The sequence below is a fragment of the Lissotriton vulgaris genome, chromosome 1_1 (genome assembly GCF_964263255.1).
Source record: "Lissotriton vulgaris chromosome 1_1, aLisVul1.2, whole genome shotgun sequence".
In the NCBI taxonomy this organism is placed as follows: Eukaryota; Metazoa; Chordata; class Amphibia; order Caudata; family Salamandridae; genus Lissotriton; species Lissotriton vulgaris.
Window position 1 is genome coordinate 218,311,944 of NC_141685.1, and position 15,707 is coordinate 218,327,650.

A 15,707-nucleotide genomic window follows, 5' to 3' on the forward strand; every position below is an offset into this window, starting at 1 on the left:
ATTGAATGGGCCTCAAGTGAACACGTGGAAGATTTTGCAACATGTAACAAGAACTAAACTAAATAAAGATCTTTGTGAACAGAACAATAATAATAAGTATAAAAAAACATTAAATAGTGGCTGTGCTCTGTGGAGCCTGTGGGAAGATTATGTGTTTGTTTGGCGGGTGGAGGTAGTTGGAAGCATTGAATGAGTGACCAAAGATGACCTCCATGTTGAACAAGATGGCGATTTTATCGAGATTCGACGTAGTTTACGTAGATTCGAAATACGCATTTCTACACATCATAAGAATTTCCTTTTGAACAAAAAGCACATTATAGCAGAATGTAAGTTGTATTTTATGTGTTTAAATATCTGTTTCACACTGTTAATGATGTATAAAAATATAAACACCATTGTGTCTTGGATTTTCTATTCTTGGAACTTCCTGAAAAAAATACCTGTTACAAAGATAACTCTCAAGGCAGTGCGCCCTTGTCGAGAAAGGGAGGGTATTTCCAACATTTGTGAACGGAATGTCACTCTGCAGGAACCGCCATCAATTTACCAGAAGAAGCAAGAATAGCATCTTCGTCATCGAGCCCTTCAGCTGCTTCATGCTGGCAGGGAACAACGTCTTCAGAGTTAGGATTCGAAAAGAATGCAACGCCATTAATTGAATGCACAGTCAGAGAGGCTGATGGGAAAAATACCTAGAGGAAGAGAGACGTGACAGAAAAAGAGCATAACAAAGAGGTCACATAGCGTGGAGGACTGACTGTCAATGTAACAGGAAGAAGTAGGATAATACGTAAACGCAGACTGACTAAAGACCAAAGTCACACCACAGACAGAAGCTAGAGAACACGCGCAGATGGAGAGACAGACATGATACCCAGAGGCACGCACACGCGCACACGTTTGTGAACACGCAGCTCGTTGACTCAGAGGAACGAGGAAGCGCGCGCCCAGGGGGGGAGAGAGAAACACACACAACACCAGATCACAGCGCTATGGACGTGTGCAGGCTGTCACCTTCAGGAAGGGCCATCTGGATCCTGCTGCTGGCCGGACTGTGGTGAGTGTGACCTCCAAGTGACTTTTCCCTACTACCCCGCCAATTGGCAGCGCCTGGGAGGGAGGTTAGATCACGGAGATGGAATGGTGCTCGTCCGTTCTCCATCTTGGGACCTATAGCAGGGCACAGAACTGAATGCATGAGAGGACACGAGCCAGAGCCGAGCCAGAGGTGTTCCCGACCCTAAGAGACACGAGCCGAGCCACGGACCTATCCACTAAAACGCTCATAGACGACATTTAAAAATATCCAAATTCCTCTTGAAATTAGAAAATAAGTTCTCTGTTTCTCTGCAGGGCTGCCTCTGGGCTGTTGTCGTAGGGACTTCCAAAAGCAGCCAGTTAAGGGCAATGAGTGGCTCTGATGCAAAGCTGTTGACCAATGAGTGCATGATTTGGCCAATGGTGGACGGTGGGAAATTAACCCAGGTTTTTTCGCCTCACAGTCTGCAATACAGTTGCCGCCTCTATATTTACTGTACTGTACAATGGGTTTTTTGCATAGTTATCCTTCGACTGTTGCTTTGCTACATTGTGTCCAATGGAACTCATCTGCAGCCGGTGCTTCAACTCAGATGAAGGTCAGGTTGTCTGAAAAAGGGCGTGGCCAAATAAATGTAACTGGAATTTGGACTGGACAGAAAATACGCCCGGACACCAAGGCCCACATGCATCAAGCACTTTTTCATTCGCAAACGGTGCGATTCCTTAAAATCGGCCGTTTGCGAATGCAAAAGTGCTTTTTGGGATGCATGAAGCAATTTTAGAATTCGTAACATGTTTGCGAATTCTAAAATTGCGGGTGCTTTTAAGAAGTCGCAGATGTGCGATTTCTTAAAAGCAATGCATCATTATTTTAAAAAGTGAAAATTCGCAAATAGGGTGCCAAATTTACCGAGTGGTTGAACCACTCGGTAAATTTGGAAAAAGTGTTTAAAATGTTGAAAATGCTTTTTTTTCAACATTCATGTTACGGACACACATGTCCTTAGGACATGTGTGTGTGCAACATGATGCGAAAAATAAATTTCAGGGGTGCATGGGGGGGTCCTTTGGACCCCCCCTGCACCCATGAAATTTTCTAAGTGCCACTCGCAATTTGCATTGACTCCTATGGGCCTTTTGGCCCATTGGAATCAATGGGAATTGCGAAAATTAACTTAAGAATTCGGTATTTCTTTGGGATTCGGTAAAAATTGCGATTTTTACCGAATCACAAAGAAATACCGAAAAAAATGATGCATAGCATTTTGCACTTCTTAATTTGCGATTCCTTATTTTTCGCAAATTAAGAAATGCAAAATGACACAATGATGCATGTGGGCCCAAATATAAAAGTGAGCCTCATAAATGAGAAATATATGTAAAAAAGGTAGGGTCAATATTTGAACTTATAAAGCAATTATGCAACTATTTGGAATCTGCATGCATTTGTTCCAGTTACAGGCAATGTTTGTGGCAATATTAGGCAAATCAACAGTAAAAACCGACCCACAGGACCATAAATCAAACCCACTAACTGCCCCATACACTTAGCAGTCAGACCAGCCCTTCTCACACTGCCAGATTACCCCATAACCCATTCCGACCCTGACTGGCCGGGTTGGTAACTTAAACTGGGAACCCTGTAATTTTTTTCAGACCAGCCCCTATATGGTGCATAGCGAGGAAGCGCAGCGAGTGAACCAGACCACTACAAGGGGCCTTAGAGGAGTTCATTTCCCAAGAAAATTTGGGAACGAATGCAACAAGCACTGGCTTTGCCAATAGGTCTCGCAGTAGGAAAGTTTGAGTTATTGGTTTTCTAAATTACATTTTATTTTTTTGTTTTGTGATTTACAATGCCCATACTTTTAACTTTTCCCATTAGGAAAGTTTGAGCGATTGGTATTGTAAATGACACTTTTTTAATGTATGTGTTGGTTTTGAAAATAGCAAAATTAATAGCTTTGTCAGTTACACACATCAGTTTATCATTTTCATCAAGCATCTACATGTACCACAGCCACACACGGGTACATTTTGTATTATATGCCCAAGTATCACAATCTGAGGCCACAGATTCCCAAAATATGACAATAATTACCATAATTATGGCAGGATTATCATAATAATTAGAATTGGCACCATCAAAGTTCTCAATTTAGGCCTCAAATTACCGCCTTTATAACACTGCTTGCGTTTTTGCTGGAACTGACACCGTAGTTGCACATGGTACCGCAGGCTTTGCCACCATTATTCCAGGCCCAACACTCTTGCAAGGGTGGCAAGTGGACATAAATGTCCACCTTTTGCAACACATTATTAGCGTTCTGCCAGGGCCAGCAACACCATGGATGGGCACCATGATGCAAGGACTGCCTTCAGTGTGTTGGGCAATTACCATACTTATGCCAAGCACAGAGCACTACCAGGAGTGAGCTCCACCAGTAAGCCAAGAATGACTTCCATTAAGTTAAGGCTATCCACACACAAGAGTTGGGTAGTGAGTAGGAATGCCCACCTTATGCCAAGTCTTGCTACCACTGTGCCATGGTCCGCAATCCCAACAGAAGCTTTTATTCAAGATCAAATAGGCAATTCGGTTTATGGCGTACACGAAACACATCAGTCCCGATTCACAAAAGTAAAATACGACGAAAGTCTAACTTTACGACTTTCGGTATTCACAAAGCGCATTTACTACTAATAAATGACCTTTGTGAATATCGAAAGTCGTAAAGTTCAACTTTTGGTATTCACAAAGGGCATTTACGAGTAGTAAAAGTTACTTTTGTCTCAGTTTACTTTTGTGAATTGGGCCCATCCACCATAACAATGAAGGAAATGTATGGTGTGGTGCACACGGGGAACTGAATCACATTGGGCTCCATCAGTTTTTGAGAGATGGTCTGGCTGGGACAGGGAGACATATAGTGATCGGCACAAGGCCACACAAATTGTCCGCCTGGGAGAGCTGGGGCTCATGTGCTAATTTGAAACAGCATATAACTTAACTACCAGGACCTCGAACTGGGAGGTAGTGTCCATGCTGCAGCACCTCTCACCACTGATTTACAAATGACATTTTAAATCATGAATTCGACACCCCCTTCTCTTAGGGTGGTTTAGCCCCACTCTACACACTCGGTCACAGAAAGTTCACGATGTAGGGGAAAACTAAGCACCACTGTCAGCCATATTGTTCATCCCTGCATCACATGGAGATTGCACATACAGTCATTTGAGGGATTATAAATGAGTTGTCTGCAGACACTCCTGGAATTTGCCTTGGACTTCTTTCTTTCCGTAAAAGGACGTTGACGGAAAAGAATGAAAAGTATGTGATTTCTAACAGGAGGGGTCGTGGGCTGAGCCTACTTCCTCTCTACTTCCGGGAACGCAGTCCAGCAGCAATCTACAATGCAATAGGTCTCGCATTAATTAAGTTTGAGCTAATGGCATTGCTAAATATTGCAACACCAATTTCAACAAGTCTATAAATTGTAGGCCAACAAAATGTGTATTTTTGTAGCAATGGTGCTATGCTGCGCTTTAAATGAATATGTTTAAAAGTAAAGTGCACCAAACTGCGATTGCTACAATAGTGATTGTGGATGCGTTAACAATTGATGTGTGCACTGATGGCTGGTGGTGTGTGTGCCAGTAGAAATTGTGCACTGATGCTGTGTGATTGTGCATGTGGTTGTGTGTGTCGTTTGGTTGTGTGTGTGTGTGAGGGATTGTGTGTGTGAGGGATTGTGGGTGTGTGTGTGTGTGTGAGGGATTGTGGGTATGTGTGTCTGCGTGCTTGTGTCTGCGTGCGTGCATCTGTGTGCGTGTGTCTGCGTGCGTGTGTCTGCGTGCGTGTGTCTGCGTGCGTTTGTGTGTGTGGTTGTGTGTGTGTGTGGTTGTGTGTGTGTGTGTGTGTGTGTGGGGTTGTGTGTGTGAGTGGGGTTGTGTGTGTGGTTGTGTGGATTTGCGGTTTGGTGTGGCCGTGTGTATTTGTGTGGTTGTGTGTGTGTTTATTTGTGTGTTTGTGTGTGTGGTTAGGTGTGGTTGTGTGTATTTATGTGTGTGTGGTTGTGTGTGTGTGTGTGTGTGGTTGTGTGTCTGGCGTGTGTGTGTGTGTGGTTTGTGTGGTGTGTGGTGTGTGTGTGTGTGTCTGGTGTGTGTGTGTGTGGTGTGGGTGTGGTGGACTCTCGCTGCACGATTACTGCTGTGCAATGTATCGCGCTAGGCGCAAGACCTAAAACACACTACATTAAAATAACAAGCTCATCAGATAAAAGTGTGAAGACAGAAAAGTGGGTCACACTTGTGGGAATGGTCTAAAATCATATATCACAAAAGGAATGAATCCAAGTATATTTCAATCTCTCAGCACTTTTAATAAATATGTACGACTTTACAAATCATATGTTCATCAGATAAAAGCTGTTAAAAAAAAACAGAAGAGCAGGTCGAACTTGAGAAGTTCAGAGGTTTCAACAATGGAATAATAAACATTCATCAGCGACTGCAATTCTATCTTTGCACCGTTCTAGGCAAATGTGTGTATGCTTTCCCAGAGATACTTATTTATCAACGTCTGAAGAAAGAAATCGAGTTTAGCCTCTTTATAAATCGCTATGGCTCATAGGTTGTGCACAGCTCTCATCTGCAGGCACAATCACTCGCTGAGCAATTTTTCCATATTATGCTATGTGCACCTCACACACCCAGACCTCACTCACATCACTCTAGCAGGATCAGTGTGACTGCTCAGCGCCCTGCTCCCTCAGTGAACCTGAGCTACATTGTCAATGGCTTGTCATCAGCATCTATTGAGCCAGTCCACAAGCACTTAAACACGCAATACCCAAGTTGTACACGCTTTTCATCCACCCATTAAGATCCTGGCCTAATGTACCAGTGCACCACAAGCCGTATATCAATACACAACGCATGGATGGGTAGAGGGTTGTGGGGGTGTCATAGATCCCGAAAAAGCGGGTGGAGGACGTTCACTGCGACATCTGCACTTGTAGGTGTGTTATGCAAAATAAAGATGGAGGCTACTCTGTAGTAGTCACTTTTTGAGCAAAAGGCACACATTTCATCTAGAAGCCTCATACAATGGAGAGGCGAAACGGGACACTTGCACTTTCACAGTTTGCACAATGGCATCACCAGTGGCATACCAGTGCCTGGTGAGGATAGACTTACGGATGGTTCAAAGTGCCAGTACTCCGTGAAATGGAAATATAGAATTGCAGGTACTGCTTGTTCCTGAGAAGTGACGGTAGTCTCTAATTAAAAGTATTATGTCGGTCTTGAGAAATGCCGGTACTCTCCCTCTCAAAATAGAAAAAAGTGTGGTACTCCGTACCGAGCAGCACCTGCCCATTTAAAGCACTTAGTACTACCATACCCACTCACACTTACGCACGCTCCATGTACCAACCATACGGCTTGCGTGGTAATGTCTTTACAGAGTGAACGCACTTTGATTAACCATTTACTCACCATGATCGGCAAATGCTGGTCCCAGCTCGCACAGAAAAAGTAATATTCCAATCGCTTTCCCCATGGCTAGAGTTTATCAGGTGCTGCCAGCCAAACCCTCGTCAGAGGGCTTCAAGAATGCACTCACCAAGGTAAAACCAGCAAAAGTGAAAACAACTCACAAAATGTTGCCTTCTAAATAAACAGTTTTCCACTGATGTCAGGGGTCCCCGAAGCACAACAGTCTTTCCTCATGCAAGGGGGGCTGTCCGGCTCCCTCAGAATATCAAAGAGAAGAAACCAGAATCCTTGTATGTAGTTTATTATGCAATAGTCGAACACGGCATTAATTAACATCTCAATGTTTCTAGGCGCTTGACTTGTCAGTGCCATTGTTGCCTAACTAGTGATACTCCTGTAATCGACCTGGAAAGCATGAAAGGCTGAGTGAGTCCAACGAGTTTGAACTCCTTTTTTGAAGATGACGTCCAGTGCGCTGCAGGAGGCGCATTACCCCTCCGAGCTGTGACCGTGCCTCTGTGCTCTACCTCGTATCTGCAGCTCCACAGCTGTGTGAGAGGACAGAAGAAGGTCAGAGCGGTGTCACTGCCGGGAACTCCTGGGGTTTCAGTGAAATGTGAACTCACACCGTGGTGAGCTTCATTCCACCACACGTGCACGAGACATTCGGCAAGAAGGTGGTCAAACAGGAGATTAAAGCACGCGCTTGGAGAAGAAGCGCTAGAAGCAGGTGGGCACTATATTTCTGCAGAGGTGCTGATGCGATCAGACCTGATGGAATCTAAAGGCTTTTCGACATGCTTCTGAAAGGCAGGTAAGGGAGGTCAGGTCAGGTGCACAGCAAACTATGGAAGGCCAGAAGAGATGGGCAGAGTCAATCACATGTTCAGCTCTGAATGGCTAGCAGGACTGGGTAGATCTGGCGAATGTCAAGCTAGCGAAGGGACGGTAAGGATGGGCAGAATCAGTCATCTGTCGGGCTGAAGTTTCTGGGCAGATTTGGAGATTTTTCGACGTGCTTTGAAAGGCCAGAAGGGCCGGGCAAACACCGTTCTACAGGGCTGGACAGAGTCAGTCACATTCCAAACTATGGAAGGCCTGTAAGGTTTGCCCGAGTAAGTCAAATGAAAATTTGAGAGTCCAGAAGGGCTGGGTAAAGTCAAGGATATATTATCAAGGCTAGACACTTAAATGTAACAAGATGGAGGGAAGGCAGAGAAGGGGAGGGGGGAGGAGAAATGCGACACGGCAGGCAGGGGAGGGGGCCAAGCGGGGAGAGCGGCGATGAGGGTGTGAAGCAGCAGGGGCCTTTGAAGTGAAGCTAAGCTTAACTTCAAAGGTGTGGGAGGAGTGCTGCTACGGCCTGGGGAAAGCTGGCTGGGGAGGGGCCAAAAGCGCGTGCCTGTGGCCACGTGAACTCCAAGAAAACCGCACGAAAAAGCCCTTGGTTTGATGAGCAGTTTGAGCACTTGAATTCTCGCTCCGCTCAATGTGCATGCGCGCATTGATAGGTCGCGAGACCTAAAAATGGTGCATTCTACCATGAATTTTTCATTACATATTCAACTGTGTTAGCTTCTAAGGCATAGTAAATGATGACCTTACAGCACACCAGGATATCCCAATGATTCCTTCACTGTCACGCTCCAACAGTGCCTCTCATCTCTCCATAGCCCCTCTCTCACATGTTGTTTACTTGTTTTATAGCACCTCTAATGCCAGTGTAGGTTGTCAGAGCATTTTACATCACACAGATAACCACACTGACCTTTCTAGTGGACGGCTCCCTTCCCTGAGCAGCTCCATCTGCAGCTGCTGCTGCCCCTGTTTCTGCTGCTGACCTTCTGGTAAGGAGTTGGAGGCCCTGGTGGTCCAGGGACAGAGCGTCACTGCTCTGATGCTAGGCTGCCCTTCTCTTTCTCTCTGCTTTTCTGCTTCTACAGCCTCTTTCTGCTTCTGCATTTTTTCTCTTCCTGCCTTTTACTCCTTTTGCCTTTTTTCGGTTCCTTTGCACTTTTTTCTTTTCCCTCGCTCTTTTGCTTTGCCGCCCTTGCCGCAGTGATCCCCCATAGCCCCACCCCTCCTGTGACCTTTTCTCCCTCCTCGCGTTTACCGCCTCCCAGATGTCATGCCCCCACACACTACTTAATGGCAGCTGCTTTGTGGCTGCTCTGCTGACGCGTCAAAGGCACGCCCATCTGGGCCCGTCTGCACCTGGACTGTGCCTAGTGCCACAGACCCTGGTTCTCAGACCCTCCACTGATACGAGGCCTGCACCTTACTCACTCTAAACACAGGACATCACACCGCCTGCTACCTTACATCACCTTCCATCACCCAAGGACCCTTCTCCTGCCAGAACTGCAGCTAAACCCTCGCCCACACCACAACCCAGCTCCTCTTGTGTCCAGCTGACCAACAGTGCACCCGACCGGTTCAGCTGCATCTCCCTCAACATATGCTCCCTCCACAAGTCCGCTACAGAAATCTAAGACCTCTTTGATGCCACCTCTCATGACATTGCCTTCCTCACAGAAACCTGGACCAACCCCAGCACTGGTCCATACATTGCCACTGCCATCCCCAATGGCTACAAAACCATCAGCAAGGACTGCATCAACTGACCAGGAGGTCGCCATCGTCCATAAGAACATCCTTCTCCCAACCATTTACTCGAGCGACTCAACACCATCCATGGAACACCTCCATTTCCAGATCCTGACTACCCCCAACATCACCCTCCATGGCTCCCTTGTCTACAGGTATCCTGCCCACTCACCCTTCACCAACGCCATCGTAGACCTCATTGCACCTCAGGCTCTTGCATCCATTGATTACATCCTGCTCCGCAACCTCAACTTCCACCTGGACAACCAAAGTGACCAGAACACTGCATCCTTTTTGGAGAACCTAGCTAGCATAGTACTCAAGCAGCTAGTTACCACTTCTACCCAAGCAGCTGGCCACATGCTCGACCCCGTCTTCTCCACCAGCAGAAACATCAACTACAGCCACACCACTGAACTCCTCTGGACCGACTACCACTGCGTGCACTTCACCTTCACTACTCCCACGGTGCACCACCACCCTCACTGCCCCCGTCATAGCTGGTTCAAGGCCACCAAAGAAGACCTCACTGCCTTCCTCAGCAGTACTGTACTGCCAACATTAGCAGACACCAACACCTCAGCATGCAACGTTCATCAATGGATCTCCAAGTGAGCGACAATGTGGCACCCCTGAAGAAGGCACCCGACAAACAGCACTCAAAGAAAGCTAGCTGGTTCACTCCCATTGGAGGAATCATTGAGGGTATTATTTATGAGAAGTGACGCATCGCTGCATGAAAACAGCGATGTGTCACTTCTCAGTGCGCCCTCCTTGCGACACCAATGATGACACAACTCCAGCAATGGGTCACTAAACATGGGCAAGTCCCATGTTAAATATGCCTGCGTCAGTAACACCTTGTAGGACGCCTGCGTCCTACAAGTGGCTCAGTGAAAACTAATAGATTTCACTGTGTCACTTCTACGACCCTTTCTTGGGTCACCCACCCTGCATACATTTTACCTGGATACTTCCAAAGGGGCAACATTTGTGCCCCTGCTGCTGCACAGCGGCAATGCGGAAACTTTTCTCAGCAAAAACCATATTTCTTCCAATAATCAATCTTAATCCATAGTGAACCCACATGGTAATCTAAGTAATCCCAGTTTATCAAGTCACTCCGGAGACAGCCAGATGGTGCTAGAATGTTTATTCTGCATTTTCAGATATCATGTGTCGCCAAACATGCTTAAACAATGATACGTGCTTTAAACATTCCTTCGAGTCAGCACAGTAAAAGCCCAATGCATTTCGAACTCTTCCAAATTCTTCCTCAGGGGCACTGTAATTAATCAAAAAGAGATGTATAATAATCAGACTGAAGCGCAAATTATAATCTAACTGAAAATAAAATAATATGAACAAAACCTCATCATGAAAGTCCAATTAACCTAACCCACCCTCTACTACATTCCCCATTAATGCCTTAGCGTGAAACAAAATGCTGTAAAATCCACACTTTAACCCCAATGCTCTAAAACATAAAGTCCAAAGCTTTTCATGCTAATACATCCTGTTTGCTCGCCCAGAACTCATTACAGAAAAAAGACACAATATCATTCAAATGCTCTCCCCTTTCCCCATGTTGTTCTAACATTTTTCAACGTTCAATGTAATTCCCTTTACCTTGCTGCCAATCCCAGTGGCTTCAGATATACATGTCTTCTTGCATGTGTAGCAAAAGTGATCAAACCCACCGTCAATAATGCTCTCCTTTAAATCCCACACGCACATGTGTGCTAAATCATCCTTAATTAGCTCCAAACCCGTGGCCTCTTGCCTTCACAATGATCGGCCGAGCAAAACTTACACTCCCATAACCCACTTCAACAGTAATTGAAACCAGTGAACTAAACTGAAAATAACTCCATCCCAGAATCCTCGTCAAAATAACTGAATGAAAATTAAACACCGCATATTTAAAAATACTCGCAGCTTGCAAAAGTGTGTTAAATGTATAAAAAACATGCACACCAAAAGTGTAATGGTATATGAAACAATGATAAAAAGAAATGCATTTCCCTTTAAAGAATCTCCCACTGATAAGTCTCTTCTTCGATCAGATCGTGTATGCAGTCCAAAGTGAATCATGTTCTCAGCAGTCTGCTCGAGTTCAAAGGTTATGATGCTGTCTCCCGTGTGACAATCCTTCAGAAGTTTATTTTTAAACATTTAAATGAACACTGGGGTGCAACTCACTTTCAAGACAAATTTGCAAAGCAAGAGAGTTATATTTAGTAAGTGCACACCTTCCCTTCTCTGATGATCACATTTTAACTGTGTATATGTATAAATGCGTTCTTAACAGCGCCGTGACCGTCCCTTGTCACAGAAATTCAATGTGATACTTCCAAAGGGGCAACATTTGTGCCCCTGCTGCTGCACAGCGGCAATGCAGAAACTTTTCTCAGCATAAACCATATTTCTTCCAATAATCACAGGCATAATGTGGCGCAGGGGTCCACAAAGTGATGCATCTACCTAGGTGCATCATTTTGTAAATAGGGCTCAACATGGCACATGTTTTATGCAGCGCACCACAGCTTCATCGTGAAGCAAGGCCTCATAAATGAGGCCCTGAATCAGTGCATGACAACAAGCAGGTGTTCCCGGATAGGGTGAATTAGAGGACACAATTGTGCATTGTTTGAATTAGATCTTATTGAAATAGGTAATCTTTCCGTATTATAAAACACAACATTTACATACCTTTCTCCTACTCTCAGAAACCTCTCACTCTGCACACTCACCCAACATTTACTCTGAACAGTCACCCTGACATTGCGCTGACAGTCACATACTGCTCACCCACCACTCACACAATGCTTACTTCACACACACACCATTGACGTGTCTCTGACCCAGAACTCACATTCCTCACATTCCTCTCACTCTTCACCCACACCTCTCACCTTAAACTCAAATTGACATTTCTCACTCTGTACCCTTACACAATTCTCAGTCTGCACTGAACATACATCAATCGCCATGCATTGCAGCACTTTTACTTTGCACTCAGACACTTACCAACCTTCATTCATGCACTACTCACCCTATACAGAGAGCTCTACACCACTTTCCCTGCACTCGTTTACTGCTCCAACACCTCTTATTATTAATCCCATAAGCAAAACCTAATATATTTACAAATGCTTGTCTTGCTTGACCCCCAATTACTAAATGCAACTTCTTCTTTTTATACACAAATAGACTGGATATTTATTGTTTACCAACTCATTACGGACTTTCGTGTTTCCTTCTTGGTAGTTTCTCATTAGTCTTTAATACTTAGCTCTTTAAAAACTTGTTGTAGCAAACACATAATAAAACAATATACCATCGTAATGTTTTACTTCTCAAATCTTTCCTGTTCAAAGAACAATTCCATCTATTTCCAGACGTTTTACGCCACAGAGGTTCTGAGATGAGGCTCATAAACACCACACACATCCAGCACCAGAGCCAAAGAATGGAAAGAGACGACCACTCGGTCCCCCCGAACGTATGGTTGGGTGCACCGATCCTCCCGAGAAACCATTTTGGGCGGGGGCGTGTCTCGGCTGGTATGCCCGAAGCGGCGTAGCCGGGGCGCGCCTTTTCCCCCCCAAGAGGGGTTGTCCTAGACACCTACACCATTGGCCACGCCCAGTAGGCGTACCGGCGGAGGGTATACGCCCTCCCTGAAGAGGAATAAAGAGAGCGGGAATCCGAAGAAGCGTCCTCTTGTTCCTGTGCTTGGAAGCTGCACCCACTCGTTGCACGTGAGCCCTCGACGGAACAAGGAGCAATTTTGAGAACTTGTAATTCTTGTGTTTCTCTTTCAGTGACTTCGAGGCGAAGGATCCAGGACCGTGTTGATCGACTCAGAGCGGATAATCAAAACGATGTCTGGCAAGAAGGCAGGAAAGGGTTCCGAGGCAGACAAAGTGCTTCGCATGTTGGTGAACAGAATGGCGAGAATGGAACGAAGCATTGGACAAGTCCCAGCGCTTGGTCGGGATATGGCGGGCATCAAGAAACAACTGGCTGCAATGAACAAGCCGGGTAACCCGAAAAAGGTAATAGGCCCGGCATTGCCGGGAGTCGTCCCCGAGGGTAGAGGAAAGCGGGTCAAAAGGAGGGCGGGGGCAGGGGAGGTTCCTGTCCCATAGGTTCCTCCAGTTCTCCCTGCCATACCAGCCGATGGCCCGGTACCAACCCCAGACGCGGGTCAACCGATTCCAGTTGTGATTACGCCCGCCAACGACGAGGACATGCCTCCCGAATTGGCCACCCAGTTGGCCGCATGGCTCAACAAAAAGGCAGGGGGTGCTATGGCGCCCGGAGACACGGCCGAAGAGGCCAAGTTACTAATCCAGTAGTTGCGGCAGTCGCGAGATGCTGCGAAGGCGAATCTCCCTCTTGTCTCCCCACAGGTGACCCCGGAAGGACCGGCAGCTGGCATCGAGAAAACGGCGGGAACAACGACCGAACCGGGTAAGCTCGCTTTGCCAGTGGCGGGGGAGGGCTCATTGCCCTCAAGACGGGAGAGAGTGGTTCAACATATCCCGTTGGCCACGAAAGAATTGATATGGGCAGACAAGTAAGTTAATATGTTTTCGTTGTTGACTGACCATCGTGAGATGGAGTATGCTAAGACACAGAAAGATTTGTGGCACCCGAGTGTCTGGCGAGCCAAAATGGCGGGATTCAGGGTGGATGAGACGATAACAAATTGTGCCAAGGCCTTTGCAATGTTTACTGCGATTATTGGCGAGCGTAAGCCCGAGGTATTGCCCGAATTGTCTTGTTATCAGGCACGTATAATGTATTTTTATGAAACATATGAGGGGAATGAATGGATGGGTTACGACATGAAATTCCGTAAAGCGAAAGAGTATGATTCCTCTCTGACATGGGATTGCCTCGACTCGATTTCTTGGCAGAAGCAGCTCCTGCCTGGTGCGGTGAGGACGTCCTCGCCAGGTGGGAATGGGTCAGGGTTTTCCCGCCAGCAGCCCGCGGTGCCCTTTTGAGCAGGCGCCGGTGGCGATCACCAGCCAAGAACCGGCGGGAATGGTGGAAAGCGGGGGGTCTGTTGGGGCTTCAATAGAGGCAACTGTACCAGACCGCAAGGGGCATGTAAGTTCAAACATGCGTGTGCGGGTTGTGGGAATTCCTCGCACCCGTAGAGTTCATGCAGGTCAAAAAATAGCGGGTCGGGAGGTAGAGGAGGGTCCAAACAAGAATGAGGGGGATCGTTGTGTACAATTGCCTACCCCCGTTGATATCATGGCTATGACTCCCTGGCTAAACAAATACCCTGATTATGTCTCCGCTGGGGTGTTGAGGAAGGGATTCTTATATGGCTTCCACATCCCGGCGGGGGATTTTCGTGGGGAACCTTTTTGTAGAAACCAGCTTTCGGCACAGCATAATCCAGGTGTGGTGGAGAGAAAAATCGCTAAAGAGGTGACCCTAGGCCGAGTCGCTGGCCCATTTCAGCACCCGCCAGTAGCGAATTTCATCTGTTCCCCATTAGGGGTGGTCCCCAAAAAAGACCTGGGGGAATTTAGGCTGATCCATAATCTGTCGGCTCCAAGGGGTTTCTCAGTGAACGATGCGATTGACCAAGGAATCTGTTCGGTGCGGTACGCATCCTTCGATGATGCCGTCACCATGTTGAATCGCCTGGGCCCCGGAGCGCTGATGGCGAAATCAGATATCGAGTCGGCGTTCCGGTTGCTCCCGGTACACCCACAGGATCAGCGTCTGCTAGGTTTTGCGTTCCAAGGACGTTACTACATGGATAAATGCATGCCGATGGGTTGCTCCATCTCTTGTGCTTATTTCAAAAAATTCAGCTGTTTTTTAGAGTGGGCATTCACCGAGGCCACAGGGCATAGGCATGTTATGCATTACCTAGATGACTTTCTGTTCTTGGGAGCAGCCGGCGACACGAAATGTGCGCAGGCGCTACAGGACTTTTGCATCCTCATGAGGGAGTTTGGAGTGCCATTGGCACCAGGTAAGACGGTTGGACCATCTACTTCACTGGAGTTTCTGGGAATTGAGCTCGATTCTGTGGAGGGATGTTTCCGTTTGCCAGTGGGAAAGGTAGCTAAATTTAGGGCTTCCCTGGAACTGTGCCTTAGTAAGGAGAAAGTGACCCTGCACCAGTTACAGCAAGCAGTGGGTCAGCTTAACTTTGCCTTGAGAGTGATACCAATGGCCCGCCCTTTTTCACGCTCTATTGCACAAGCTATGGTTGGTCTCAAGGAAGGACACCACCGCACGAGACTGTCTGCAGAGGTTCGCCAGAATATGCGCATTTGGTTGGCATTTCTGGCGGACTTCAACGGTCGAGTAGTGTGGAACAAGCCGCCAGCGTCTTCGAACGAGCTGGGTTTGTGGACTGACTCGGCGGGGAGCGTGGGATTTGGCACCATCTTTGGTAATCGATGGTCGGCGCAAACATGGCCGACGTGGTGGCACACCAGCGGTCTCACAGGTAACATAGGGTTCCTTGAGCTATTCCCTATTTTTTTTGCTCTGATGGCATGGCCGGACGA

At 46.8% G+C, this 15,707-nt stretch overlaps 1 protein-coding gene across 1 annotated transcript in view; it reads left to right on the forward strand.

Moving 5' to 3' along the window:
- Positions 1–713: 713 nt before the first annotated feature.
- The window catches only part of LOC147740928 (uncharacterized), a 272,292-nt gene continuing 257,298 nt past the window's right edge, over positions 714–15,707 (forward strand). Inside the window, exon 1 of the mRNA XM_086936071.1 lies at positions 714–1,060. Within this exon, the coding sequence (XP_086792197.1) occupies positions 996–1,060 (65 nt within the window). The 5' untranslated portion in view covers positions 714–995. The remainder of the gene's footprint in view (positions 1,061–15,707) is intronic.